This window comes from Sciurus carolinensis, chromosome 1 (genome assembly GCF_902686445.1).
Source record: "Sciurus carolinensis chromosome 1, mSciCar1.2, whole genome shotgun sequence".
Taxonomy (NCBI): domain Eukaryota; kingdom Metazoa; phylum Chordata; class Mammalia; order Rodentia; family Sciuridae; genus Sciurus; species Sciurus carolinensis.
Window position 1 is genome coordinate 93,772,538 of NC_062213.1, and position 23,923 is coordinate 93,796,460.

Sequence of the window (23,923 nt, forward strand, 5' to 3'; positions counted from 1 at the left end):
CCCCACCTCTCCAGTCGCCTGGACTCTGGGCCCTTTTTGGGGGGGAGGTAACCCTGCCATTCATCCCACACCAGCTCACTCAGAATTTTGCTCCTCTCCAAAGTCCTTATAGAGTGATGGGAAAATGGGAGGGAATAATTAGGAAAATCATTAGCGTCTCAAGGCCCATCTGAGAGGGATTAAGGGATTAAAAGCCTTCCAACTGATCTCTCCTACTTTAAGGTTGTTGTAGGGGTTTTGTTTCCAAGACTTTTTTTTTTTCTTTTCTTTTCTTCTTTTCTTTTCCCTGAGTCGGGGAAGACTAAAGTCTTGGTGGACTCTCCCCTCAAATACTGCAGGAAAAGTCAAGACATGGACATGGTAGGGGGTGGAGAGGGTGGAAAAGAATGGGGAGAACCGGTGGTGGGGGAGGGTCTCTTTCCAAGCTCTCCTGGGTTGACCTGGATCACTCCGGGGCAGAAATGGATGGTGCAAGGGGGTGCGGAGGCTGGAATGGACCTGAGGGGAAGCTCAGGTGAGCAGCCAGCTCCTCAAAAGAACCCCGGAGGCTCAATCCTGCCAGGCAGCACATCCTACCTCCTTACAGTCCTAAAGTTCCCTTGCTCTTCCCCTGAGGCCAGCTGAGTCAGAGGCTCCTTGCTACCCATCCTGTTTTGGTAGCCTGGGGCTGGAGGTCAGGGAGGGGAGAATGGAGCAGGGAAGGGAATGGAAGATGGGATCACCAGAAGGCAGGCAGGAAAGGCCCCATGGACAAAGCCAGCCTGGACTTCTGCTGTTTGCAGGAAGTGGCACACAGCCACTGTCCTTGAGCAGAGCACAGTCCAGTGGGGTGAACAGATACATGCACAGCTTAATCCAACAAAAATTGTTACATAAATGGGAGTGAGAGGTGTTTGAAGGAGATGGACCTCATCCAGTTTACAGAGAGCAGAGACGGTTCCCTGGAAGAGATGTCTGTGGTTCATTTATGACAGTGTCCTTTCAGTCAGGCAAGGTAGTGCACACCTGTAATCCCAGTGGCCCAGGAGGCTGAGGCAGGAGGATCGAAAGTTCAAAGCCAGTCTCAGCAAATTAGCAAGGCCCTAAGAAACTTAGAGAGACCCTGTCTCTAAATCAAAAAAAAAAAGAAAAGAAAAAGGGCTGCGGATGTGGCTCAGTAATTAAGTGTCCCTGGGTTCAATCCCTGGTACCAAAAAAAGCAAAGAGAGACAGAGACAGAGTCTCCTTCCCACATGGCACAAAGTGGGTGCTCAGTAACTGTTCTGGTTAGATGTAGTTCCAAGCCCTATTACAGAGAGTGACTCATTGTCTCACTGAGATGATCCCCTAGCCCATAGGGTAAGAAAATCCACTAGGAAAGTTCAAGTATTACCTGGTGGAGCACAGCAGGCCAGGAGGGCACAGAGAGCTGTGGTTGGTGGGAGCAGAGGGGCACATTAGGGTCCACACAGCTATCCCTGGTCTTTTTTTCCCCCCAGTACTGGGGACTGAACCCAGGGGTCCTCTACCACTGAGCCACATCCCCAGCCCTTTCTATTTTTTTTTTTTTATTTTGAGACAGGGTCTTGCTAAGTTGCCCAGGCTGACCTAGAACTTGCAGTCCTCCTGCCACGGCCTCCTGAATCACTGGGATTACAAGTGTGCGCCACTGCACTAGGTTTCCCTAGAGTCTTTGTACACTGCTCCCTGACCCACCTGCCATTCTAGGGAAGAAAGATACTAGCATCAGATGCAATCCCTCTCACACACATGCTGGCCTCCCTTGTTCCAGTTTTGGGGCTCCCCGGAGGGTAGGTTATGACTCCATTCCTCTGGAAAGTTCAGGCAAACACTCTCCAAACCTCTGTATCCACCAACCCTCACCTGGCAGGGCCTGCAGCAAAGGGAACAGGAGGTGAAATGGAGCACTCCAAGATGGAGGTGGGCAGAAGCCATCCTGGGCCCAGCACCTTGCCAACGGTGCTGGTGATAGATGCTGGCAGCTGCCGCCTGGTATAGCATTAATAATTGCGTTTATTAATGGTCTTAATTAGCAACTGCCAACAAGAAGCCCGGTGCTAATTCCACCAATAATCGAGGCTTGTGGGGCATGGACAGGAAAGGCGGGAGAGGGGATGGATGGTTTGCAGCTTGGGTAATAATGAGAATGCCGTGGATTGCGCTGGGTCCACAGAGCAGCAGAGGCCGGCCTGGGTGACTGGAGAGCTAGGAGAAAGGGAACACCCGCCCCCACGGGCTCCCACACCAGGGTTCCTCGACCCCCCACAGTGCGGCCTCCTCTATGGTGTTGGGACAAAATGAAGCGTGAGGAATTGCGGGGAGGAGGGGGGCTTCTGTCTATGCCTTTAGAGCCAGAACCCAGACAGCAGCCTGGGAGATGGAGGCGAGTCTGTAAAAGCCTGAGTGAAATGAGCTAGAAGGGGATTGGGAACAAGCCCCACAGTGTCCTGGAGTCACATTCCTTGCTCTGGGGAGACGGAGATGGATGGTGCTGAACAGGGAAGGAGGGGACACTAGGGTGGGGTGGGGGGCTTCTCCAGCTGAGGGCTCTCCTGCCAAGAAGAGCAGGGTGGGAAAATGGAGCTTAAGAATCCAGAGGAGGCCTACATGACAAAGCCCACTTCCTCTCTCAGCCTCTGAGCCAAGTGGAGCCTGCCCGGGTCCTGCCTGGAGTCCCAAAGACAGGCAGGCCCAGAGCGGGCCCAGAGCAGTCCCAGAGAGTCCTGGAACTGCCACCCAAAGGGAGAGGGTCACTGTGAGGGCAGAGAGCTCTGGTCAATCCTCTTCTCAGGGATGCCCAAAGCAAGCTTGATTCTGTAAGTGCTTCGGAAAGGGAGGGCCACTGGAGGGAGGAGTGTATTCCGGGGGCTCAGGAAAACCCAAGGAGAGGCGACTGGTTCAGCTTCATTCAAAAATGGCTTTTGGGGTCCCTGGAGAAATTTCCATGAAGCTAGGCAGCCCCAGGTCAGAATGTTTTGGAGGGATTCCAGGTTGATCCTGTGACTGGGTGAGGAGAACTCTGCCTGCTTCTTTGGCACCTGAAATGCCCCAGCTCCCACTGTGGTCCCCTGTCCTCCAATTCCCTTTCATCTAATAGTCTCCCAAAGGCTGCTTCCACCTCTGGATGGGGCTGACATGCACTTTGCTCCTGGATTTGCACAGGTCAAGAAGACAGGGAGAAGGGGAGAGCTCCATCTCATGTGGAAGGCTAGGCCAAAGCACAAAGGAACAGGCCCTAGTTGGGTGCAATAGTGCATATCTGCAATCCCAGTTGCTCCAGAGGCTGGAGCAGGAGGATAACAAGTTCCACACCAGCCTGAGCAACTTCAGGAAACTCTGTCTCAAAATAAAAAGTAAAAAGGGCTGGCTCAGTGGTAGAGTGCCCCTGGGTTCAGGCCCCAGTGTGTGTGTATGGAGGGGGCGGAGAACAAGCCCCTGAGGCTACTACTGAGCCCCACTTAGCAGAAGACCACATGCCCTACCAGAACCTTCTCCTTCCTCCCCTCATCCAGACTCTCCTGATTTACCGTGACTGAAACCCTGGACAGTTCTCATTTGGCCCTGATTGATTTTATGTCACTGCTTCAAAAGTCCCAAAAATCTCCAAAATGGCTCCTCATAAGAGTAGCATGCACCCTTATCCGTGAGTCTTTTTTGTTGGTGGTGGTGTTGCAGTGCTGAGAATGGAACCCACTGCCTTGTAGATTGCTAGATAAGGGCTCTACTGCTGAGCTACACCCCCAATCTCATGAATTTTGGTGGCAGCTTAGAAAAGGTGGGTTCCTGTCCTGCATTCTTTTTTTTTAGGTACCAGGGATTGAACCCAGGAGCACTCGGTCCCTTAGCCACATCTGCAGCCCTTTTTTCTTTTTTCTTTAGAGACAGGATCTTGTTGAGTTGCTTAGGGCCTCGCTAAATTGCTGAGGCTGACTTTGAACTCTCAATTCTCCTGCCTTGGTCTCCCAAACTGCTGGGATTACAAGAGTGGGCCACCTGGCCTACCCGACCTGCCCTGCATTCTTGCTGACTCTCAAGCACATACCCTGGAGCTCAGCTTGTAAATGTTCAGATACAGAGGCCAAGTTCCCAGTCAGAATGGGCTCTGCTCTTAGCATAGAGCTCCTGCCTCACTACCCCCAGGTATCCTCCAGTGTGGACCACTGCCCTCTATTAGATGGACACAGGCTCGTGAGTTGCAGGTAGAGGGACACCCTCTTTCACTTGTGGGAAGGGCCTTTATGTAGTAACCCCTGCCTTCATATCATGGAGAATTTTATTTTAGTCCTGCTGTGGCTGGCTTTTCTCCCACTTGAAGTGGCTCCTGAACAGGTAATGGATGGCAGAGGGAGGCAAGGACAAAGTCCTGGACCTGGCTTGGGTCTCACAAGTCAGAAAGGACCCCATGAGGGCATCTCTGCCTAGTAACTTGCTCTGCTTTCAGGGCGCCAAGACTTTTTCTCAGGAAAACAATTGGCCCCAGAGACACTTGTCAGAGTCCCCTGTGTCAACATGATATGGGAAAGAATAAAAATGGATGGAGGATGGGAGGGGGAAGCTCATCAGATACCAGCCACGTTTAAACCCCAAGCCACGAAGGCTGCGAGAAGAAAACTAACTTGTTAAGGCCGCGGGTGAATGAGTAGGAGAGCCCACCGCGGTCTGAGCCCTAAGTCAAAGCTAGCTGGAATGAGGAATAGGTATGAAGGGGACAGGTGACCACTTCTCCTGGCCCTAGTGCCTGTTCCGGTTACCCTCGCCTTCCTCCGTGAGCTGGCAGACTCCACTGGCGATCAGACGGCGGGGACACAGACAATGGTGCTCTGTCCCGGGCGCTCCAGGACGACAGCTCATCCCTAATGCAGTGACCGCCTCCCCCACCCAGGCCGGGCCGCCAGCCTCTTTCAGGCGGTGGAAGCCCGGGCGGCGACGGAGAGGGATTCTCACAGGCCGTTGGGCATTTGCATAGCCGGCTCGCCCTCCCGCCCGCCCGGAGACATTGGCCGGCATTGTTCCCGGCCGCGGCGGTGGTGGAGGGTGCCCGGCCGGGGCGCGCTGGCCGGCGCGGTGGACCGGCTGGGAGCGGCGGGCGGGCCAGACAAAGGGGACCGGGCGCGCAGAGCCGGGAGGCGGCGGGCGGGGAGATCCCGACGGCGAGAGAGCAATATCGGGGTGAGGTGGGGGGCCGCGGCTGCGGAGTTTGTCTGCCCCGGGACGGCCACCGCCCTGCACTTTGGACACCCACGCCGTGTCTAATTCCTGCTGGAGCTGGGGCTGCTACGCGCCGTGATGTGAATCCCAATAGGGGGGATCTCAGGCCTTTCCCAGGCTATGCGGGTTCGGAGCGCAGGGTCCTCCACAGGTCAGAGGGGCAGCTCCCAACTCCCGGCCCGGGAGGCTCTGGTTGCACAAGCACAGAAGCACCCTGAAGCCCCTGGGCCTCCTACCCAGATGTCATTGGACAGGAGACCCTGTTGTCAGCCCATACACACTTGTTCCAGGCGAGAACAGTGTCTGCTTCCAGAGAGCCTTCCTGCCATGGCTCTCATCCTGACCCCAGCACAGCCCATCTCTCCCCGGCCCTGGAGTGTCCTCGTCCATCATTATCCCCAGAGCTCAGGCATTGGGGCCGGACAGACAGAGTTCATGAGCGGGCAAGTGTGCGATTGTCCTGCATTGAGACTAATAATGGTGGTGATCAGAGGGGCTGTCCTTGAGGGGCAATGCCTCATTGTCCCGAATGGATGAAGAAGGAGCTCCCTTGGCCCCTGCCCCCCGTATCCCCTTGACCTGCTTATTGTCACCCTGTTGACCCAGCCTGAATGGATGGGCCACTGTGTGGGGGACCAATAGTGCTGAAGCAAGAGCTACAGGCAAGAGCCAGGAGGGACTAGCTCCTGTACATCAAGGGAATCTAAGCATACCTGTCTTTCCTGCCCTCTGAATTCCCTGACTGAATTAGGGAAGGGATGATGACCCCCTCACCTAGACCTCAGATAATGACTCAAGTAGATGAAATGGAACAATCTACCCACCATGTACCCCCAGATTTAAGGCAAGTGGGGGAAGGAAAGGAGGAAATAAAGTGAAAAACCAAGGGTGTGGCTTAGGAGAGTTTGACCTGTGGCAGAGTACCCTGAACAATGGGAACATGGTACAGGGGCTTGTGGTGGCACTTAGTTCATTGCTGGAACCATGGGGGACTTCATGGAAGTGATGGAGCTTGGAACTTGAGAGGGTCACCTCTCATGGGACAGCTCTCACACTTTCCCTCCTATCTTGGACCTCTTGGCAGGCCATCCTGGTACTTTTAGCCTTTTGTCCCTTGAAAACTCGTTTGGCAATTGCTTTCTCCTAGAGGGCTCAGTTGTCCCTTCTCCAGGAAGACTTCCTGGATTGAGATGGGTGGTTCACCCAAACCAGGGTCATCCTTGGTTGGAGGTGCCTGAAAGAAAAGACTTGGTTATAATCAAGGAGAAACCATCAGGGATGGGGTTGTGGCTCAGGGGTAGAGCACTTGCCTAGCATATGTGAGGCACTGGGTTTGATACTCAGCACCACATAAAAATAAATAAATAAAATATTTTTTAAAAAAAGAAGGAACCATCAGTTAAGGGAGAAGATAAGGCTATAAAATATTGATGCCACAAATGAATACATATTCATCTCTTTCCCTTCACAGAAACTGCTGGGCAAAGGAGGGCCTCATCCTACACTTAAATCACCCTGGAAAGTCTTCTTTTAAATCTCTGTTGGAGTTTTGGGGCCAGGATGGGTGAACACGCTGGTCTATGCAGATTCAGGAGCTGAGATCAGGGTGGAATCAATGAGGCCTCAGCGGTCCCAAACTTCTTCCTTCTCTCCCAGCGACAGGAGACCTTTTTGCAATCTCAGTTGCCAGTCTTCTGCCTTAACACAGGGATCTTCACCCCCAACATACCTATCTCAGCCATCAAGGGTCAGGGGAGGTTGTGGAAAAAGAGCCTGCCTTCCGTGTTGGGAAGGGGATGTCAGTGTACTGGAAGGATGGATTCTCTGTGGGATGAGAGATCTGAAATCCCTGGCATCTGCCTGACATGTTGTGGGGAGAGGGTAGGAACTCAAAAAAGGCTGCGGTATGAATTTCTGGTATGAAGACCAGAACTGAAGCAGACAGGAAGAGGGTTAGGCTGTAGAAAGGACTTCCATTCTTGAGAGAGAATCAAGATAGAACCATGAAGACTGCTTCTTCCTCTGCTGGATCTGGAGCGCCCTCTGGTGGTCACATAACTTCAGGCTAACAGAGGCCCTGGCCCACCTTTCTAGATCAGTGCCACAGACCTGTGCTACTCAAGGCCGTTCCTATCCTCACTACTCAGTTTCAGGACAGAGACATAAAGTGGCACCTAGGTGATGACAGCCTCAGGCTTCTGAGGGTTGGTATCAGACAGCTCCTAATGTTCCTCTTAGGCCCTGTGGGGGCCCTCTTCCTGTTCTGCTCAGAGGCCACCCCAGTTGAGGGTCAAAGAGGCAGTAATTGGGAACTAAGAAGAACTCTGGCAGCAGAGTGTGCTGGAACAGGCACAGGCTCTCCTGTCTCTGGATACAGCAAGTCCAGGTGGGGTCCCTGTCTCAGAAGATGTGACCTCCTAGAAAGAGATCAATGGACCCAGGGAGGAAGAATTTTTTTTTTTTTTTTTTACCCCAAGGATCCTTTCCTTCTTCCAGGTTTTAATGCTGTGAGTTAGAGGGAAGAGGAACTTTCCATGTTCCCAGGACACAAATAAAAGGAGTCAGAATCTTTGATGAGGGTGGTATTTATTACCCCAGGGAACTGAGCCTGGACTAGGCTTCACTGTAACTGTGTAACATTGGCCCAAAGGATCGGCAGGCACTTGGGTGCCTCACTTTGGACCTTCTACCCCATGTGTAAGCTGGTAGGGCAGTGGGTGGGGCAGCTGGCCAGGCTTCCTCCCCCCTTTCCAGGCCTTCTATTGGACAGGAGCTAAAAGAGAGCCAGTTATCATCATCTTGTGTGTGTGTACGTGGCACTGGGGACTGAACCCAGGGTTTTGCACATGCTAAGCAAGTGCTTTACCACTGAGATACATCCCCAGTCCGGCCCATCTTCTAAAAGGAGAATATCCTCTCAGGCTGGCAACTGGTTAGGCCCGAGTATCTGGTTCCTCCACACTCAGAGGTCCCTGGACTTCATTCTCATACTCCCCAGGCACCTGGAAGGCAGGAAAGGGACCAAGGGGAAGCTCTAGGGAGCTGTAGGCCACAGCTCAGGGCTGTTGGCCAGTAAGAAAGGCAGGTAAAGGAGTAAGGAGACAGATTGGGGCACAGAAGTTGAGGCAGGGAAGGGAGGGTCAAAGGGCATGAAGGCCCCAGGTATGAGGGATATAACTGCCTCACCTCCCAGTAAATCTGGTCCTCATAGCACTGGGAGTCTGGGGGGGCATCCAGGCAGGGCAGTTTCAGCAGGAGCCCTGGTGGTGGTAGAGAAGACATGTGAGGTTTCTCTACCCCCTACCCCTCAGCAGAGGTTGCCACTCAGTGCTCCAAGGGTACAAAGGGGCTGTGAGGCATGGGATCAACTTGGCACCTGGCACAGGCAAACCACAGTTGCATTTTTGAGCACCTGCTATGTGCCAAGTGCTTAACAAGTGTTGCCTTCCTGAGAAACCACCACAACCCTGTGAGGTGGGTATTATCCCTATATTTCAGACAAAGTGACCAAGGCTCAGGGAAGTTAAATAATATGCTCAAGTTTGCAGTTGATAAGGGACTGACAAAATTGTTATTCTGTCATGAGCCACTGAGTTTTTTTTGGCCTCCCACAAAGGTGGAGCACAGAAAAGTTGTATTATGTAAATAAGTTACTAAATGAATGAACTGAACCATAGAGAGTGAAAATCTTGGGGTGAGAGCAGGAGGATAGGGATCCTTAATCAGGATTTATTTTTAAGGCCATACATCAGGAAGGACTGCCTGACCTGGGACCAAGGGCAGCATGCCTCTATCCAAAGGTTTTTGTGAAAACTGTCTAATGGTGAGCTAGGTCTTCCCTTTAGGTCTCTGCCTGGGGATAGATGAGCCTGCCCCTTTTAAGCCTCAGCCTGAGGTTGGGCTGCCCTCTCGTGGTTCCATGGAGCAGCACAGGGGAACCAGCTATGAGAAAAGGTACCAACTCAGCCCACCCCAGCTCCCCAGCCTCCCAGGCACCAGGAGGAAACAAGACCATTTGTACCTCCCTCCCCAAGGAGGTTACCCTGACCCCTCCACCTGACCCCTGGCATAAGTTAGGCACTCAATAAGTATTTGTGAGCAAATGAATCAAATGCCAGGGACATAGGACTCAATGGCCCTTCCTCCAGAGACTCCCTCTCCTTTGTGTTCTCCCCTCCCTGGAGTGCCTGCCAATCCCCCATTGCCATCCAAAGTCACTCACCTCCAAGGCTCCCGCCCACGGTGGCCAACACCAGTGTGACAAACAGCCCAAAGAGCTGATGTATGGCCTGAGACGTGGCACTGCGCTGGCCCTTGGCTATGAGTGGAAACACACTCTCCAGGCTGCAGGGAGACCAGGTTGTGAAGAGGCAGGGGTGGGGTACAAGGATGGATCATGGATACAGGGCTGGTCACACCAGTGAACAACCAAGCAGCCAAAGGGCTTGCAGGAAGCCCACCAGGCAGACATTGCTTAAGCCAGGCCACAGCCTGGAACACCCTCCCCTACACATGCCAGCAGACAGACACACACCTTTCAAGACTCAGTTCAAGGGTCATTTTTTCCCACCTCTCCTTTGAGTCCTGATGTGCAAAAATAGATCCCAAAGGTCATTATGTCTTACTGATCCTTTAATAACAATCCATACTCTTGAAATCATTTGCTTAATGACTTCCTGTTGCACTTGACCAGAAGGACAGTGCCTGGATTGGTCTTGTTCATTCCAGTTTCCTTGGTTCCCATAATGTGAATGGATGGGAGGGTGGATGGTTGGATGGGTGGGTGGAGGAATGGGTGGATGGGTGGGTGGACGAGTGGCTGGATAGGTGGATGGGTAGATGTATAGGCGGATGGGTGGATGGGTGGGTGGGTGGATGACTGGCTGGCTGGATAGATGAATGGATGTGTGGATGGGTGGGTGGATGGTTTGAATGGATGGTTGGGTGGATGAGTAGATGGGTGGATAGATGGTTGGATAGGTGGGTAGATGACTGAATGGGTGGGTAGATGGAGGATGGAAGGATGAAAATAGACACAGAGAGGAGAGTAACAGAGGGCATTCCAGAGGGATAATGACAGCTGTGTGGATTGGGGAAAACTCACCCATCTCCATAAGCATCATGGGTGGACAGTCCAGCCACAAGGACCCCCAGGAGGGCCCCCAGGACCCCTGGCATTCCATGGAGGTTGTGAATACCACATGTGTCTTGGATTTTGAATTTGGATTCAAGTATGGGCTGGAAGAAGGACAGGATGAATAATCAGACTCCTGTTCCCTCCCACCTCCACTCTGGGCCTATTGGGGAGGTGAGAGGAAATTAACTCCCTGCTCTGCCCAGGAACAGAGAGGCAGTTGTACCGTTAAAAACTTGTACCCCAGCGTGGAGACGGTCCCTGCCAAGAAGCCAGCTGCTAGAGCCCCAAAGGGGGTCAGCATCATTTCACCAGATGTCCCTACCACAACCCCTCCGGCCAGTGCTGCATTCTGAATGTGGACCTAAGGGAACAGAGAAGGGCAAGACATTGGAGACCCTTTCAAATCATCCACCCACACTCAACACAACCCCATCCACAAGGCATTTACTGGAAGTCCTTCTGGAAGTCCCTGTGCCATCTAAGCTCTAACTCTCCTGCTTTTATATTGTCTCCTTCCATTCTGACTCCCCCCCGCCCCCGCCACCAGGGTGGATAGAGCCCCCCTCATGCTTATTTCCATGGAGATGTCCCTGCGGGGTCTCTCCTTCCCTTGCTAGGTTATCCCTTTGCCTCCTCCAAGGCCTCCTCCCCATACCATGTCCAGTCGCCCATCCCCACTGACGAGGGCAGACAAGGCAAAAGTGCTGAGGGTGCTCGCCGTTAGGGAGTAGTATGTATTCAGGGCTGTCCGATGCTGCGTGTCCCCCAGCGAAGTGGGTGCAGAGTTGAAGCTAGGCCAGAAGATCCACAGGAAGATGGTTCCTAAATGATGGGCAGCCAGGCAGAGTGAGAGGAAATCAGTGGCTCCCTCACATGGTTGGAGATGGTAACTGCAGACAAGTCATCTACTCTGCAGCCTGTTTCATCTGCAATTTGGGATTGAGCACACCATCACACAAAGTGAGGATTCAAGGAGATTATGCAGAGAAGTGCATAGGCAGCGTCCTAGCAGGTACTAAGTGCTTGACAAGGGCTGGGAGTGAAGTACACTGGTAGAGCTCTTGCCTAGCATGTACAAGGTCCCTGGGCTCAATCTCTCATACCACCTGCACCCCAACCCTAAAAAAAAGAACTAAAAAAATGACATCTATTGAAGGGTACTGGTAGAAAGGGAACTACCTGATTGAAAGCCATAGAGCATTGAGTTTTTGTGGTTGTGTTGTGTTTTGTTTTGTTTTGCCTTGTTGGTACTGAGGTTTGAACCCAGGGGCACTCTATCACTGAGCTACATTCCCAGACCTTTAGATTTTAATTTTGAGACAACTGTCCAGGCTGGACTTGAACTTGCGATTCTTCTTCCTCAGCCTCCTGAGTAGTAGCTGGGATTACAGCTGTACCCATCCAAGTGTTTTGTTTTTTTAAGTAACAGAAAAGGAGAGGAACTGGGCATGGTGGTGCACACTTGTAATCCTAGTGACTGTCCCCGCTGAGGCAGGGGGATCATAAGCTCAAAGCCAGCCTCAGAAACTTAGTGAGGCCTTGTTTCTAAATAAAATATTTAAAAGGCTGGGGATGGGGCTGGGGTTATAGTTCAGAGGTAGAGTGCTTGCCTAGCATGTGTGAGGCACTGGGTTCAATTTTCAGCACCACATAAAAATAAAAAAACAAAATAAAGGTATCATATTGATCTACAACAACAATGAAAAACTTAAAAAAAAAAAAAGGCTGGGGAATGTGGCTTAGTGGTTAAACGCCCCTAGGTTTAATCACTGGTACAAAAAAAAAAAAAAAAAAGAGAGAGAGAGAGAGAGAAAAAAAAGAAAAAAGACAAAGGTTACTGCATATTAGGCATTGTTCTGGGTAGTTGATATCAGGAAACAATTTGTTTTATAACCTCAACCACCTCCTAGAGAGGGTGGACCCAGCATGGACTGTTTGCTCAGTAATGGATGTCCTGGACCTGCACATTTTGGGATAAGAATCCTGCATGTGTGTGTCCTGCAGTCCTGTAGGGAGAGGAAGGAAAAGCCAAGGGATGAGGTGAGACAGAATGCAGAGGTCCCTGCAGGGTGGGCCAGCCAGGTGGGAGGCTTCTGGACTGTCCCTTAGTTTTGAGTAGCCTGCTAGGTGGAACTTCTCCCTGCAACCCACAGTCTGGAGTAAAACTGACCACACTCACATAAGCTGTCTCTAATGGAGAGTAGGGGGACGGTGGAGGAACAGGTCATGTTCCTGCCTCAGTGGTCTACAACTAAAACAGGAGCTGGGAAGCGGAGATCTGAGAATGCATGAAAATCTTGGGGCAAGTCCAATCTTTGGACTTCAAGTCAAGCTTATTTGGGTCTCAGAGGTCAAGGAGACTGCACCTATCTATTTCACAACAAAATAAGAGGTAGGACTAGGGATATAGCTCAGTTGGTAGAGTGTTTGCCTCCCATGCACAAGGCCCTGGGTTCAATCCCTAGCACCACATACACACACACAGAACAAACAAACAAACAAAAACCTGGGAGGTGGGCAAGAAATGCAAAATAAATCTTTATTTTTTTCAGTACTAGGGATTGAACCCAGGGGCACTTTACCACTGAGCTACATCTTCAGCCCTTCTTTTTAATTTTGAGATAGGGTCTTGTTAAGGATTTCCCAGGCTATCCTTGAACTTTCGATCCTTCTACCTGTTACCTAAATCACTGGGATTACAGGCATGTGCCACTCAAAATCAGTCTGGTTTTGCTTTTTATTTATTTATTTTTGTTTGTTTGTTTGGTTTTTGTTTTGTTTTGTTTTGTTTTTGTACCGGGGATTGAACCCAGGAAGCTTATCCACTGAACCACATCCTGAGCCTGGCTTTGAACTAGCAATCCTCCTGTCTCAGCCTCCTGAGCTGCTGGGATTACAGCATGTGCCACCCTGCTCAGTGCAAAAATAGGCACTGCAGTCCCTGTTCAATACCTACTATGAAAAATAACATGGATGTTCTTTGCTGACTGCAGTTTGTAAATGCAGAGAGAGGAGCAGGGGCCACCATGAACGCACAAGGTTCCCAGGCCAGCCCTACTTCTCCCTGAGATGCCTCCTACCCCTCCTGAGAGTGCAGGGGCTTTCAGAGATCCTAGGAGGGTCCTTAGCCAGAGGCTGGAGGTTTGTAGGAAACCAAACATCCTAAGATGTAGTCTGACTGGAGCCAAGTACAGGGCAGGGTGAGTGAGCAGGGATGGGGGCTGCATCCCAGGATGAGGGTTCTGTTGCTAATGTGTGGTTGTGGGGGCCCTGGAAGATTTGAAGCAAAATGGAGGTAGATTAAGAAAGACCCCTGGAATACTGGGCATGGTGGTGCATGTCTGCAATCTCAGCAACTCAGAGGCTGGGGAAGAAGGATCCCAAATTCTAGACCAGCCTCAGCAATTTAGTGAGATCCTGTCTTAAAATTTAAAAAAATTTAAAAGACTGGGGATGTAACTCAGTGGTAAAGCATGCCTGAGTTCAATCCCCAATATAAATAATTAAATGGGACTGGGGGGTATAACTCAGTGGTAGAACACCCCTGGGTTCAATCTCCAGTACTGGAAAAAAAAAGACATACAAGGGAGACCCTTGGGAATGGATCTGGGCCATATGGGTACCCCATGATTGAGTTCTAAGAATATGTCATAAAACATGCCTGTAATTCCAGCAACTCCAGAGGCTGAGGCAGGAGGATCGCAATTTGGAGGTCAGCCTCAGCAATGTAGTAAGGGCCTAAGGAACTAAGTGAGACCATGCTCAAAATTAAAAAATAATAATAAAAAGGACTAGGGATGTGACTCAGTGGTTAAGCATACCTGGGTTCAATCCCTGGTATGAAGAAGAAGAAAAAGGAGGAGGAGGAGGAGAGAAGGAGAAAAGAAGAGGAGGAGGAGGAGGAGGAGGAGGAGGAGGAGGAGGAGGAGGAGGGAAAGGAGGAGGAAGGAGGAGGAGGATAAGCAAAACCAGGCACAGTGGTGCATGCCTGTAATCCCAGCTACTTGGGAAGTTGAGGTAGGAGGATTACAAGTTCAAAGTCAGCAACTTAGAGAAACCCTGTCTCAAAATAAAACATAAAAAGGGTTGGGGATGTAGCTCAGTGGTAGGGCAGCCCTGGGTTCAATCTCCAGTATTGAAATAAAAAGATGAAACTCTCAGAGCAGATTCCCAGCTAGAAACCAAGGACTGTAGGCAGCGCCCTAAGACTTTGCCTGGAGGTGGTCCCCTTCATCCCAGATCAGAGGGATCTGGAACCAGCTCCCCATGTCAACCTGTCACAGGAGGCCTCACCAATCATGGCGAAGAGGTCCGAATGGTAGATGGAGCTCTGGCGGTGCTTGCTCTTCTCCAGCTGAGGCCTGTAAAGGATCCTTGATAGGAACAGCCCAAAGTAGGCACCAAATGTGTGGATAGTCATGGAGCCGCCAGCATCCCTCACCTGGGAAGGTAGAACGGAGGTTGGAAGGCAGCCTGCCGTCCCTACCCAGAAGTTCTCCCAGCTCAGAGCCTGGCCTTGACCATCCCCTCATCCCATCCCTGTCCAGACTCTCACCCCCAGGAGATTGAGGAGCACAAACTCATTGATTCCAAACAGCGCCACCTCCAGCAGAGTCATGAGCAGCAGCTGTGGGGGCCCAGTCTTGCCCAGAATGGCACCAAAGGAGATGAGCACAGCCCCCGCGCAGAAGTCAGCGTTGATCATGCTGGGTGAGCGTGGAATGGGAGAGGGGCAGGGAAGAGGGGCTTCCGGGCTTCTGCCAGGCACAAATGAAGGCAGCACAACGCAGGCAGGGGAGGGCAAAGGGGGGAAGAGGCAACTCTTCCATGGGGGTCAAGGGATTACCTTGCTCCTTCTTGTAGATGAGGAAACTGAGTGGAGGACTTGGCAGACAAAGCCCACAGTAGGTGGAAGAACCAGAACATGCGCCAAGAGCGCCTCTATGCCCCGCCCCCTTCTATGCCATCTCTCCTCCTAAGAGCACTTGGGAAATAGCGGCCCCCAGAAGTGAGGTGGGACGGGTAGGGGGGTCAAGGATGGGAAGGAAATCAGGCAGGGCACCTAGGGAAATCAACTGATGGGTCATAAACAGGGATCAGGGAACAAACTTCAAGGACAAGGGCTTAAGCTGGGTCTCTCAAGCAGGAGCCTCCCAGCGTGGCCTCAAGAGAGCTGGGGAGGTCACTGCTGCCCACCTCTCAATGCCAATGTGGATGTGGCCACTGTAGAAGGAATGGAGAAAGCCCTGGACCAGCGTGGACCACTGCAGGGCAAAGGCGGCCAGGAGGAAGGTGAAGCCCACGCTGCTGAAGCCGTACCGCTGCAGGAAGACCATGAGGAAGCCGAAGCCCACGAAGACCATGGCATGCACGTCCTGGAAGCCTGCAATGGGCAGGGGCACATGGAGCACTGGCCACGACCCATAAACCAATCAACCACCTGCCAGAGCCCCTGGCTCTCACCAACCAAGGCTGCCCTGAAGTAGGCCATGTCTATAAAACTCACCAGGCGTGGCAGGGCCACCCAGCCCTGAGCTACCTGCCCAGAGCGGGCCAGCTTGGAGCAGTCGGACCCAGACCATCCCTGCTGTCCCCATGTCAGAGCAAGGGACTAGAACCTGCTGCTCTAATAATTTTCTCATTCTCTGCCCCTACTCACTTGAGCTTCTATAGCTAACTAGAGCAAGTCCAGTCCGTTCTCTGCTCTTCCTGCAGCAGCCCCTGCCCCTCCAATGCTCACAGTTCTCTTCCCCTTTAGGTTTCTTTTCAACTCTGTTGGTAAGTCCTTCTTTTTTTTTTTGAAAGATGTTGATGGACCTTTATTTTATTTTATTTGTTTATTTATTTATTTATTTATATGCGGGGCTGAGAATTGAACCCAGTACCTCACATATGCTAGGGAAGCGCTCTACCACGGAGCCACACCCCCAGCCCCAGTAAGTCCTTCTTGATGTCCAATTTCCATCCCTATTTCCTCAGAGTCTACAACTAAAAAAATAATTTCGTGAATAGCTTTAAATTGTTAACAAATTACCTCAGGGAATAGGCATTGAGGGAGGGGCGGGGGCTGCTGTATTGTACAACTTCAATGAAAATTATTCTCCTGGAGCTGTGCGATATAGAAGCCCAAGGAAGGGAGATCTTACCTTTTTTTCTTTTCTTTTTTTTTTTTTTTTTTTTGTGTGTGGTGCACTCTACCAACTGAGCTATATCCCCAACCCCCCCCCTTTTTTTTAAAACTAGGGATTGAACCCAGAGGTGCTCTACCACTGAGCTACATCTTCATGCCTTTTCCTTTTCTCTTTTGAGACAAGATCTCACTAAACTTCCCAGGCCAGTCTCAATCTTGTGATCCTCCTGCCTCAGCCTCCCAGGAGACCGAGATTACAGGTATTTGACACTGTGCCCAGACAAACAGTGGTTTTACTTTTTTGGTAGTTTCTTTGTATAGTTTAACTTTATAGATGAATGAATTGAACTTTAAGAGTACCAATGGGGTGCTGGGGTTGTGGCTCCGTAGTAAAATGCTTGCCTGGTATGTGTGAGGCACTGGGTTTGATCCTTAGCACCATGTAAAAATAAATACAGGCATTCTGTCTACCTACAAGTACAAAAAACATTTTAAAAAACACTAAAGAAAGAGCACCATAAGCTGTCATTGCATTTGCTTTAAATATGCTTTTGGAAAATTCCACAATGACTTCATCTGATGGGTTGCAGTCAAAATACAGGCACAAGTTGGGCTTGGGGGCACATACCTACAATCCCAGCGGCTCAGGCAGGAGTCTGAGCTCCTGAGGCAGGAGGATTGCAAGTTGAAAGCCAGTCTCAGTAATTTAGCAAGACCCTAAGCAACTTAGGGACTTAGCAAGAACCTGTCTCAAAATAAAAAATAAAAAGGGCTGGGGATGGGGCTCAGTGGTTAAGCACCCTTGGTTAAAAAAAATGCAGGTACACTAAATATATAGTACAAATATACTATATGAAATTACTTTAAGGCTATGGGTATAAGGTATATATGAAACAAAGGAATTTCATTAACCTTGAGTCCCATCCCCAAGCTATCTCCCCTGCTCCATATATATAATAAAGTCCAAAACATTTCAGATAAGTGATGTTCAGCTTGTACAATTTTTGTTGTAAGTGACCTCAAATCTCTTATTGAAAAAGCAGATTATAAAGAAAAAAAAAAAAAAACCATGGTCACTTTTTGTTGTTGTTTAATCTGAAGAGGCATTCATGAGCTAGAAAATTATTATCAAATTTTGGAATGCAATCAATAACTTTAAAAGAAGTAAACTTTTATGCTTTTTAAATTTTTTCTTCTGCAGTCCTGGGATAGAACTCAGGGCCTTGTGCGTTCAAAGCAGGGGCTCTACCACTGAGCTCTACCATCTTCAGCCTTTTTAAAATCTTATTTTGAGACAGGGTCTTGCTAAGTTGACCAGGCTGGCCTGGTACCTGTACTCCTCCTGCCTCAGCTTCCCTACTAGCTGGGGAGGGGTAGCCACCACACCTGGTTTTTATGCTTTGTTTTTTTAAGTGCTGGATTTAATGTTGCATAAGAAATAGGTCTGTAAACAGAGGGTTGAGTGGGAGCTGGAATTGGAATCTGCAGCTTAGCTGCCAGTGCCAGTAGACAAGGAGAATGTGGGGTTGGAGGCCTCTTGGCCTCACTAAGTCCCCAAACCTGCACTGCTTCTCCAGCCCCTGAAATCACCCAGATCTTATAACCCAACAGAAAGGAAGAGGCAACACTTAGATCTCAGCCTTTCAGCTCAAGTTTTCCTAAGATTCACTGCCTGATTTCTTTTCTCCTTGTACAAACAGTACAGAGGATGCCACGTCTGTTTTGTTCTTGTGCCCAAGGACAACAAGATAATGAGGGGGCTGGGTGGCAGGGCTCCAGCACATTTATATACAGAAACCACTCCAGAACTTGTCTTGATGGTGGCAATGTTTAGAACTCCTTACCCAGGCTTGTTTGGAATCAAAACTCAATCCTTGGTCTTTCAACTGTAGTCTAAACATCTAGCAATCTCCCTCCCTGGGGGCCATTCCACACAGAGAGTTTCTCCTTGGGCTTTGATGGGTGAAGGGCTATTGCAGTTGATGGCAGGAAGATGGATAAGGCCTCTCAACATTCACTTCCGTGTAGGGTGGGATGGAGCTTACTCCTCCCTAACCCAAGCAACATTTTTTTTTTTTTTTTTTTTTGCACCAGGAATTGAACCCAGGGGCACTCAACAACTGAGCCACATCCCCAGGTTCCTTTGTTTTCTATTTTTGGCAGGGTCTTGCTAAGTTGCTTAGGGCCTCCCTAAGTTGCTGAGGCTGGCCTCAAACCTGAGATCCTCCTGCCTCAGCCTCCCAAGTCACTGCGATTACAGGCATGCACCACCATTCCCGAGTCCCAAGCAATCTTTGATTGGAAAAGGTAAGAGCCCTCTAGAGTCACTTGTTCCTTTCCATCCTTCCCTTACTGCCTGTTCCCAACCCAGTTAGGTGACTCCTGACATGATGATCAGACAAGGTGACAGTTAAAGCTGGGCCTTCAGCATCTGACAAAGTCAGACTTAAATTCCATCACCCTCCCCCCACTTCTACCTTCTGACCTCATGACTTTGGACAAACTATTCAGCCTCTCTTAAGTCTCCCTTACCTCATCTATAAAGTGTGGATTTAAAAAAATATGTAAAAAAAAATATGTGAGGGGTGGGGAGAAGGAGGGAGGACCCAGGAGGCCGACTTCTCCCACTTCCACTCCACCACACCTTCCTCCAGCAGGACAAGGAGCTGTATTCTTCCAGAAGAGGTCTCAAGGCTCCGGTCCTCATCTCATTACCCTATTCCCACCTCCTTTTTTGGGGGGCGGTTACTGCTGGAACCCAGTGGTGCTCCACCTCTGAGCCACATTCCCAGCCCTTTTTATTCTTTATTTCGACACATGGTCTTGCTAAGTTGCTGAAGGTCTTTCCACATTGCCCAGGTTGACCTTGAACTTGAAATTCTCCTGCCTCAGCCTCCCTAGTAGCTTGGATTATAGGCCCTGCTTGCTTCCACCTATCCTAAATGCCTCTCTCCACATATAGGATCTCTGATGTGTCTTAAGTAGTACTGTCTAAAATTTAAAAATAATAAAGTTATAAAACAGATCATCCATATTGTTTTCTTTCTTATGTTTGCTCTGTGGCCCATGCCATCCTGGGCTCCTTTCTTATTTTCTATCATTTGCCTTGTGGACTAAGAGGCTTGCAGTGTTGGGGAAAGGCTCTAGGTGGGGAATCCAGACAATTGGTTCCAGACTGGCTCCTTTTGTAGCTTGCTGTCTGACCTTATGCAGGTCACATGAGCTCTCTGGCTCTCTTCCCACATCTGAGAGGGGTGGACCAGATAGGCTCTGAGGGCCCAGAATACAGAAAACAAAGAGACCCCTCAGTGTGGCCATGCCTTTGACATTGGCAGTCCTGGAACTTACCAACAACTTAGGATTCCCTTTCATCTCCTTTCATCAAAGCACAGTGGCTATACCTCCCCCTGTCCCTGACCCCTTCTCCTGGACACAGGGATAGCTGAGAACCGGCTCATCAAAGCCCCAGGCTCTGGGGATTTCACACATCCCTCCTGCCCAACCTTCCCCCACAGCAGGGTCGAAGTCCACTGGGATGGAAACCTAGGTCAGAAAAAGAGATAGGAATCCCACTGCTGTCTCTCTGCAGCAGCAGGGGGCAAGGATGGATTCTAGGCAGAACTTTGGAACAGGCATAGCTTTGGGGCTTTATGTGACATCTATGGGAGAAGCAAGTGGAGGGTCTGTGGCAGACAGCCGGGCAGCCCCTTGGGCGAGAGCTTACTTCTCCCTGCCTCTGAGCTGCTCCCTCCCAACTCCCTGTCTTTCTGGACAAATGAATGGCCCAACAATCTACCTTGTTTTCTTTATTGCTCCCCCGTTCCCTCAGTATTGAGGATTGAACCCAGGGGTGCTCTACCTCTGAACTACATCCCAGTCTTTTTATTTTATCTTGAGACAGGATCTCAGTTCTCCAGCTTCCATGGCTCATCTTTTCCAGCAGGGTTGGGGACAAAAACATGGAGAGTAAGGAGCTGTAGGCCCTTCTGCCTAGGATGACTGGGGGCTTGGTGCTTCATGCCAAGTCTCCACCTCACTCTCTCTATCCTCAGCATTGTGAACTTCATTTTACGGGGACTGGATCAGGGTGAGGTGGGGACAGCCTGCCAGCAGCACTGCATAAAGAAAGCAGGGTAATAACAGCCTGGGATGTTTTTATAGGAGATTCTCACACCCCAGGCCTTGTTCGAATGTATATCCTTCAAAACTAAGGTATCCTTCTTCCCATTGCTCAAAAGGGAAAAACTGAGACTTAAAGAACTGCTCAAGCATTTGTGATGAAGTATGGCAGGCCTAGCGTTCTTAGTTCCAAGTGATTGAGGGCCTGAGATAAGGCAGGGCCCTCAACCTTAAGGGAAAGGCTCTGTCCCCATCCAGGCAGTTGGGGGAATTAACCTACCCCTTCTGAACCTTGTCAGTAGGCAAGTGACCTGTGGTACGAGGAGCTTAGGATGCCTAAGTCCTAGTACCAGCTCTGCCACTCACATGATGGGTGATGTGCTAATGCCCTTCCAAGTCTTCAGCTGATGTCTGGGGGCTACTGCTCTGTGTGGTTAGCTGGTAGATGCTGATGTCATTTTCTCCCTGGCTCTAGAAGGGCCAGTCTGGGAATCCTGGGAGAGAAGCACCTGAGTCCAAACCACTCTTAGATGCCTACAGGTGGGAAGGTTTCTTACAAAATACCTGCCATTACTGCCCTCTAGCACTCCCCCCTACCCCAACACACACCGCCAACACACCTCCTGCCCAGCAAGGTTCTCTTTCCTGTAGGCAGGGCACAGCGCCTAGAAAAGCAAAATCTCTGGAACAGCCTAGCAAAGCCCAATTAGGTCAAGTGGGAGGCGGGGCAAGAGAATGGTTAAAACTGGGGACTTCAGATCTGGATTCAAATTCTAGCTCCCCTACTTCTTCCTGTGTGACTGTGAATCAGTCACTTAACCTCTCTGAACCTCACTTTTGTCTATCTCATAGACTAAGAAGGCATGTGCCATCCTCAGCACAGTACCCAGAATCTGGAAGGCACTAGAGAAAGGATGTTATTTCAAATTCGGGGCTCCTTCATCTGAGCGAGAGGGTTGTCTACCTAGCGACAGATCTGAGCACCCAAGAGCTCCCTCCCAAGAAACCTAGGAGAGTGGAGGGTCTTCATTTCCCGCGCGCCCTCACCCGCACTCACTTGGGTAGCGAAAGTAAAATTCATTGTTCGCGTTACTGTGGTTGCCCCAGTGCCAGAGGGCAGCGTCGGTTTCATGGTTGTAGCGGACAAAGATGGCAAAGAGGATGGTGGTGGCACCCTGGAAGAGGAGGCACAGCAGGGGTAGTTGCAGTCGCCGGCTCGCGGCGCGGCGGGGAGACCCGGCCATGGGACAGGGACTGTGAAGTCGCCGGCTCTGGTTAGGACTCGCAGCGCACCAAGCAGGGCTGACACTCCCCGGGCAAGCCTGGCCGGTTTCACCCGGCAGAAGCCCCGCCCCCGGAGGCCCCGCCCTTTGGAGTCTGGCCCTCAGCTACTCCGGGTGGGATCCCCGAACGTGAGGATCCTGCAGCAGGGCCCGGGGCCCACCGCTTGAGGTGGGCAAGGACTCGAAGAGATCTGTGTTCGGACCTCCAGGTCCTGTCTCCCTTGGTCCAGTTGACCCTGCCGTTATCCTGGCTAGAACAGGTCCTTGGAAGTGACCCTGTAAAGGCACCCCGTGTTCTGCCCTGTTGGGGCACAGCTGTGTTGACCTCGTGGTGGTCAGTCTTTTCCCTACTGAAAAAAATAAAGATCGAGAATGGAGATAAACAGGCTCTCCGGGCAGAACGATTTACCAGCAATAGAGACCCAGCAATAGAGTCCCTTACCCTATTCCAAGCTTCCCTGCCTCCCTATCCCCAAGCTGAACACCGCCCAGGGCAGCAGGCTGAGATTGGGGGTGGCACACCGACACCTGACTCCCCGCTCCACCCAGCATGATGGGAGAGTTCCTGGGCTGCCTCTGCAGGAGAGGAGGGAGGCTAGATGGAAGGAGGGTCTTCTCCGAGGGTCTTCTCCGTTAGGAGTTGGGTCTCTCATTACACAAGCAAGATTTGCATCCAAGGGGTCTTAATAGGCAGACAGTGAGGTGACAGAAAGTGCTTACTGTGACAGGCTGTGGTGATGAACCAGAAGGCACCTCCCTCCAGGAGCCACTGTCCAGCCCGGACACAGACACTTAGGAAGGTGTGTATGTGGGTACAGTTACTGGGGATTGAACCCAGGGTGCTCTACCATTAAGCTACACCCCGAGCGCTTTTATTTTTTATTTTGAGACAGGGTCTTGCTAAGCTGCCCAGGCTGACCTTGAACTTTGATTCTCTTGCCTCAGCCTCCGGAGTTTCTGGGGACTCTAGGCCACCACCATGCCTAGCTAGGAGGGACTTTAATTAGCATCAGGGTATGTGTGTGACCCAGAGAAGTGCAAAGGCTGCAGGGGTCTAGGAGGAAGGCTGCAGAGCCCATAGGCATGGGAGTAACAGAAGACATGGAGATGGAGAATTGCTTGCTGGAGAGGTGATGTTTGAAGGCAGTCTGGAAGGACAACCTAGGACTTGGGAAAGGGAAGAAGGAAGAGGAGACACTTCAAGAAGAGGGAGCAGCTCATACAGAAGTCTGGCAGTGTAAGTGCCCAGTGTGTTCAGGAACTGAGGCTGGGGTGAGGGAGTCTAGAAAGGCCTCAAAGGCCCTGCTTTATAAAGCACATGACTTCTAGCCAGTGGGTGCTGGGCTACTAAATCGGTCTAAGTAGGTGGGGGACCCTGACACCTGCACTCCATGAGAGGCTTGCCCCTTCTCAGAAATGTCCTCATCCCCTCTTATGAGTGGGCAGGGATAGTGGCACAGTGGAGTTCTGGACACACTTCCTTTTCTCCTTTGTGCCTTCCCCCAGTTTTCCTCCTCCCTCTCTCCTCCTCCCTTCAGGGACTGAAGCCTCCAGTCTAGCTTGGACTTTGGGGGAGAATTGGAGTCTTGATTTCCTGTGTTCTTCCCCTAAGTGCCCAACCAGGGGACATGAAGAAGCAGGGGTCAACCTTGGTAGCTTGACTTCCAGCTGGCTCAACAGTCTCTCTAGTCCTCAGTGGCCCCTGTCCAGAGACTTTCTATCACTACTTGGTCAGCAGGAAGGCTGTTTCCAGCCCGCTTGGGGAATCAGGGGAGATGCCTGATCATCAGCCTTTGGAGCATGATTCAGCATTTGGGGGCTCCTCCCAGTCTTAACCTTCTGCCCCAGATATGTCCTGAGCCCTGTGTGGAAGCAGGCTTGCCCTGGGCTGTCCCAGCAGGTTCTAGACAGGACCTAGGAGGGGAGGAGTCTTGAAAGCCTGCAGAACCAGAGAACAAGGAGAAGTGGGCTGGACCTTTCCAGCACTCGCTGCCTCTCTGATTCTAGCCTCCTCCATTTCTGTCACACCTGCTGTCTCCCTTTGTC

General features: G+C 50.9%; 1 protein-coding gene across 2 annotated transcripts; it reads right to left on the reverse strand.

Moving 5' to 3' along the window:
* Nucleotides 1-7,787: 7,787 nt before the first annotated feature.
* Rhbg (Rh family B glycoprotein) lies at nucleotides 7,788-21,909 on the reverse strand. 2 transcript variants are annotated; one of them, XM_047558852.1, is made up of 10 exons: nucleotides 21,652-21,908; nucleotides 15,542-15,728; nucleotides 14,901-15,051; nucleotides 14,639-14,786; nucleotides 11,001-11,167; nucleotides 10,569-10,706; nucleotides 10,313-10,446; nucleotides 9,431-9,552; nucleotides 8,395-8,468; nucleotides 7,788-8,210 (listed from the first exon to the last, which is right to left on the reverse strand). In XM_047558852.1, exons 1-10 carry the CDS (start codon nucleotides 21,836-21,838, stop codon nucleotides 8,142-8,144), a joined length of 1,377 nt encoding a protein of 458 aa, XP_047414808.1. In that variant the 5' UTR covers nucleotides 21,839-21,908; the 3' UTR covers nucleotides 7,788-8,141. The 2 variants fall into 2 exon arrangements, with proteins under 2 accessions (XP_047414808.1, XP_047414814.1); XM_047558858.1 differs by lacking the exon at nucleotides 10,569-10,706 and having other exon boundaries at nucleotides 21,652-21,909.
* Nucleotides 21,910-23,923: the final 2,014 nt, after the last annotated feature.

Excerpts from the sequence above, each read along its gene's own strand:
- Rhbg (XM_047558852.1), bottom strand. The coding sequence starts at position 21,838 with ATGGCCGGGTCTCCCCGCCGCGCCGCGAGCCGGCGACTGCAACTACCC. Across the intron at positions 11,168-14,638 it reads GGACCTCTTCGCCATGATTG|GAACCATCTTCCTGTGGATC; the intron begins GTGAGGCCTCCT and ends CCCATCATTTAG. Across the intron at positions 8,469-9,430 it reads CGTGGGCGGGAGCCTTGGAG|GGCTCCTGCTGAAACTGCCC; the intron begins GTGAGTGACTTT and ends TACCACCACCAG.